The sequence below is a fragment of the Trichoplax adhaerens genome, genomic scaffold, assembly GCF_000150275.1.
Source record: "Trichoplax adhaerens TRIADscaffold_52 genomic scaffold, whole genome shotgun sequence".
Taxonomy (NCBI): domain Eukaryota; kingdom Metazoa; phylum Placozoa; class Uniplacotomia; order Trichoplacea; family Trichoplacidae; genus Trichoplax; species Trichoplax adhaerens.
The window spans coordinates 19,306-25,181 of NW_002060992.1; the positions used below are offsets into that span (position 1 = coordinate 19,306).

The following is a 5,876-nucleotide window of genomic DNA, read 5'->3' on the forward strand; positions in this document are numbered from 1 at the left end:
GAATACTATAATATCGTAACGTTTATGATGCATTCAATTTACTATAAGATAAATTTTAGATACAGAACTAAGAACTGATTGAATTTTACATTTTCTATCATTTACGCTTTATGAAACTAACACTGTGACTGTGACGATAACTTCTATTACAGCGCGTAAGTTTCAAACAGTTTTATAAGAATATGCGATTTGTTTTCTTGATATTTGCAAAGTTAAATTTTTTACTTTATTGCGATATCTTGAATATTATAAACTATTTAACACTATAATATCGTAACGTGTATAATGTATTAAACTTTACAATAAGATAACGTCTATATACAAGCTAAGAACTGATTGAATTTTACATTTTATATTATTTACACTGTATGATGCTAACACTGTGACTGCGACGAAAACTTCTATTACAGCGCGTAAGTTTCAAACAGTTTTATAAGAATATGCGATTTGTTTTCTTGATATTTGCAAAATTGAATAATTTTTTACTTTATTGCGATATCTTGAATATTGTGACTATCAAATACTATAATATTACAGTATGCCTGATGTATTAAACTTTACGATAAGATAACTTTTATATACAGAACTAAGAACTGATTGAATTTTACATTTTATATTATTTACACTGTATGATGCTGACACTATGGCTACAACGATTACTTCCATTACAGCGCGTAAGTTTCAAACAGTTTTATAAGAATATGCGATTTGTTTTCTTGATATTTGCAAAGTTAAATTTTATACTTTATTGTGATATCTTGAATATTATGACTATCGAATACTGTAATATTACAGTATGCCTGATGTATTAAACTTTACGATAAGATAACTTATATATACAGAACTAAAAACTGATTGAATTTTACATATTCTATCATTCACACTGAGGGTGAATCATTAAGTATAGATTACACAAATAAGGAGTTAAGCTACGGTCTAGTAGAAATTTACTTTTACTAAGAATAGGCTATACCGTATTTAGAAGTAAAGACTACAAGCGGCATTAGCTTACTTAGTTCACATCAAAAAAAGTGAATTTTATACTTAATTACTTCTTAGACCTAAATCGACAAACTCAAAGAGTGTTTGTCTTACAGATATAAAGCGTCTTAACTTTGCTCTATTGCAAGATAAAACATAGTTAAAGTCTATAAGTCTAGCCTTTTAAACTTATATCAAGAGAAGTTATCTAACAAGAAATTTTAGAAAAATCTTCCTAGCTACAAAAATTGCAAAATAACTTAGATTAATTAAGCTCCGCATTGAGTTCCCTTTATCTAAATCATTTAAGTCCAACGTAATAATGTACAATATTGTTTTCACGATTTTTATAATGATGTTCTTATTATTTGTAAATTGTTTAGATATAAGCAGCAATCTATTAGCTTTCAGTTGGATAACACAATTTTGGTAGCTGCTAGTGGACTAAATTGGAAATGCAATTAGCGTTTAGGCTTCCAGAGTAGTTGAGAAGATTTGATACTTGTAGTCAGTGATAACAGAATAATCTAATTACAAACTAAGCTGAAATTAAAACTGAAAGCAAATTTGCTGTATTATGTCCCCATCAACTATGTCAATCAGCTTAAGTAGCTATAAGAATATATTTGCAGGATTTACATCAGTGATGGTGTTAAAAATTTGCAATATCATTTCAAGTATAAGAAGTATCATACTAGTTTATTTTTTATCCATGAAAGCCTACGCATTTTTAATAAAATATAATTTTGCAAAAGTACTTATAACTGTGTTACTTATTTGGTATATGATTCATGCTCATAGAATATGTTGTATTTTATACAATAGTTTCTCTTACGAAATTGATCTAATCATTTATAACAAGTGATAACTGAGTGTTATAACTGATGCATGCAGCATTTATTGCTAATATCACTTCGTACAGTACATAGTTTCCTGTTTTAAATTGAACATCAAAGGTTTACTGAAAAGTTTAATAGAGGTAACTGCTCATAATATTTCATACTTCATTAGTCAATGGCAAGCTGTTTCCTTTGATTTAGCCTGGGTAGAAAATTCAAGATCTACTCCTTTTCTCAATTATATTACTGCAGCTTAAACAAAAGAATATTTGAATTAAAAAGTAAAAATGATAGAGGTATTTGAGTAAACATTTCTTGTAATTAGATTTCTGTTATCTTCCCTAGTCTCCCTTACGCTAAACCCCAGTTTAGATGTAGGAGTAACAGAAATTTTTTAAGTTACTAAGGGAGCAATCGATGACTGCTCTAGTTACAAGTGGCATGGTTGGTTAAATACCCCGTAGCACCAAGCAACTTTCTCGCTTACTATTCATTTAAACTAACAAAATAATGTAACGATTTTGATATTAGTTACTATACGTCCATTGGAAGCCATTTGTGATATTCGATCATGTTTATAATAAATACTATAAAATGTACAATCTTCTATGCGAGCATCTACTTGATTTGGGGTTAAAGTTCCGGGTAGTCTTCCATATTTGATGCAAATTTATGAAAATTGATAAGTTGCAATAATTGAACTGGCTACAGTAACCTATTACGCTAAATTATCAATATTGTATTATTAACAAGTACAAGAGGCCCTACACTTACTGTATTAATTCCTGCAACTAAAGTAAGAGATTATAGCGTAAAAGGATAGTCATCCAGTGACTATTACTAATGAATGCTTATCTTATTCTCTAATAAGTAATACGTATACTTAGGTATATTTTGAGAATACCGAGATCCATAATGTTTTACATTTTTATGAATAAGTGCACAGTTTTACAATACTATTAAGGTATTAATATTTATAATTAATGGTTGTATGAATAGTTACTTTAAATTGACTGATACTTTAATAAAACTTAGGTTTAGTTTTGTCTAAGAAACTAGTGATAGTTACTGATTCTCCTGATAATGGCAAACTTTTAGTATTTACAGCAAGGACCTAATATATCAAGTTTAATAGCTATAATGATATAAAATAGACAAGTTGTGAAATCTACAGCATAACTGTAGAGGCTTCGATTAATTACTGCTGACATTATGGAATTTGAAAGTATGATAATACTCGTATTAAACGGTGAAAACTAGATAGACTAAAGTAGTTACCTGCAGTTACACCAGAATCTGCATAATGCAGTTCTTTACTATTTTCTACCGTAATATAAGAAGTCCGAAAGCTATGGGAGAGTACAAAATTCTACAATGTAACTTTAATTGTAAAAACTTTAGTTGATTACACTAGCTACGAGATTTGAAAGTGTGATGGAGGGTTCGAAGAGTCAGATAATGTGGTTTTAGTTGCCATACAGAGAATTACACAAGGAGCTTAAGAAAAGAAGATACTTTATTGTAGATTGTAGTTAGGTACAGTGTGATAATTACGGTAGGTCAGCGTGGTAGCTGCCGTGAGTAAAGTGTGAATACTAACTGTGACTAATAATGCAACTTAAGAAATCTAAGGTAGAAAACGGCAGTATTTATAGCTATGGCATTAGAACACATGCAGAGAACATGATTGTAGGATTAGATACAACATATACCATAACAGGTTATAGAATAGCAGATGATTGTAGAAAATAGCGAGGACTGTAATAACTAAATGTAGTAAGCCATATTTGAATGTAGAGCGAACAGACTGTATATATGTCTAAATATAAGATCAATACAATGTGTCTATATTTAAGAGTAGAATATAGTTCCAGTATATTCTAAATACACTACAGAAAGCATGGTATTACTTGTATAGTATAGTAATAATTTCAAACACGCGATTAATATAATTAGTTAAAACACTCCATAAATTGCAAATAACTCTAGATTGTAGCTGCTCAACTTGATATCGATGGATTACTAAGCTAGCAGAGCTTGAGATACAACGACTGTGGTGGAGCTCACAAGTGCACAACACAACTCATTTTTATGCTAGACTATAACATTGATAGCGAACGCCGTATATATCAAATGATAATATCCGAGATAAACAGACAATTGTACCTGAGAAATTGATAAGTATTCTAAGAATTGAAACGATTATAAATGTATACGTATATATGGCTATTAAATTAGATTATTCTTGATTTGTACATAGTACTGGTCATGATATTTGCAGATGATAGGGTTCTGGCTTGAGTACCAATGAAGCTATTGTCCGCCATCATGTTACCTATTGTAATCAATTTAGAACATCAACAATGCTGACCAATAAGATCGCAAAGAAATGATGTCATAGCCAACTATTTTATGGATCTGCCCGCGTCATCAATTATTTTTCCAGCTATAATCTCGCGTTCTATTTCATTTCCCTGCTCATAATTATCGACTTAGTTTTATCGTATTCCATTGAATTAACTTCAATCCAGCTATGCGTTCAGGAAAGATTTATAGTTATCTTCTGATTGCATTTGCTTTTATCTAGTTTAGCTAGTGGTATTATTATTTTTGCTGGAAATACTTTAAAGTTAGACCGTATAAACTTGAGTGCCGCTCTGATTGATCCATCGCTTATGGGATTTTTCGTAAGTATTGCTATTTCAAATATTATGGATTAAAACAGTACAGTCGTTCGTTAACGGTTTACCTTTTCACACCTATAAGCTACTAAAGTTGGGTGGAAGCAGTTTTAAGATAAGATAAATTTAGCTTAAATACAATTACTATTCAGATAGAATTCGATCAAATTAAGAAATTGTGATATTGATTAACTGATGAAGAATAATATAATTTACAGTTAAAGACGAAACGCTTCACTTAGGCTTACAATGAAAATCTAGGCAAAAATTATTGAAATCTGTTTCTATTAGCTCCTTCCTAACTTTGAGTAATTTTTGTAGTGCATTAAAATATTCGCTATTTATGACCGAGTTAATTGGAGAAAGAAAGATTTTGTAAAGTTACTTTTATCGAATTTGTCCCTTCTAAGATACTTAATTGATAAAAGATATTCTCAGCTGCAATTAAAGATCTCACGATCAACTTTGGTTGTGGTAATAAATTTAGATGATCTGATCAATTTTACTTTGATAAGCTCATTCAATTAGTGATTATATTATAGTGTTTGATAATAGAAATGGGCTTAGGTTAAACAGATTTAAGCGAGAAGAGTTTATGCATTAAAATCAGTAATATCAGATCTATCAAGGTGATTTGCAGGGTGAAAATATTTTCGGTTTATAATTCATAACAATGTGATTTATAGGATATGAGTCATAGATGAACGTTTTATTTTAGGCTCTAGCGAATTCCCTCTTTGTCGTAAAATTAAGCCAGTTTTCAAGTACGTCACCATCCCAGGTAAGCTTGAGCTCCTTTTATGCCTTAATAATGATAAGTAAATGACATACTTAGGATTGAACATTTTATTCGCTCACTTCTTTTTATACGCAAATTAAATTATAGGCATCTGGCATAGTAACCTTTGGAGTAATATGTATTGTGTCATGTCCTACTTACTGTCACAACCCTCACTTGTGGCAAAGGAAAGTAAAGAACTCTAGTGTAGTTACTTAAAACTTGGGCTATTTCTCCCAGTACTTTCAGTTTCTATGAGAGAAGTATTTGAGAGCTCGCTTTCTCGGCTGATCTCCACAGACAACTGACTAATTATTACACTATTCTTCACGATATGAGTCTTGCCGTTTCTTGAGCAATTACTTTCTTTATTCTGCAAACACACGCGCTTAAGTAGGTTTCTACAGTGAATCCAGATAGAGAAGACCTGGACCCCCGCGAAAAATAATAACAAAAAGATAATAAAAGGAAATAAAAAATGAAACACTAAAAATCGGATATATACGCCGCGCGAGCGCAAAGAAATATATATATCGTTTCGACTCTGAAATTTTCTATATATATTTATGCAATAATGTATCGCGATTATCTTTTTGT

The 5,876-nt window shown here is 30.6% G+C and overlaps 1 protein-coding gene across 1 annotated transcript in view; it reads left to right on the plus strand.

Annotated features, from left to right (window-relative positions):
• Positions 1-3,503: 3,503 nt before the first annotated feature.
• Positions 3,504-5,876, plus strand: part of TRIADDRAFT_62447 (uncharacterized protein) — a gene marked incomplete at both ends in the record, with an annotated part of 4,105 nt that continues 1,732 nt past the window's right edge. The window contains 4 exons of the mRNA XM_002118373.1: positions 3,504-3,540; positions 4,413-4,507; positions 5,220-5,282; positions 5,388-5,471. Of these exons, the coding sequence (XP_002118409.1) occupies positions 3,504-3,540; positions 4,413-4,507; positions 5,220-5,282; positions 5,388-5,471 (279 nt within the window). The remainder of the gene's footprint in view (positions 3,541-4,412; positions 4,508-5,219; positions 5,283-5,387; positions 5,472-5,876) is intronic.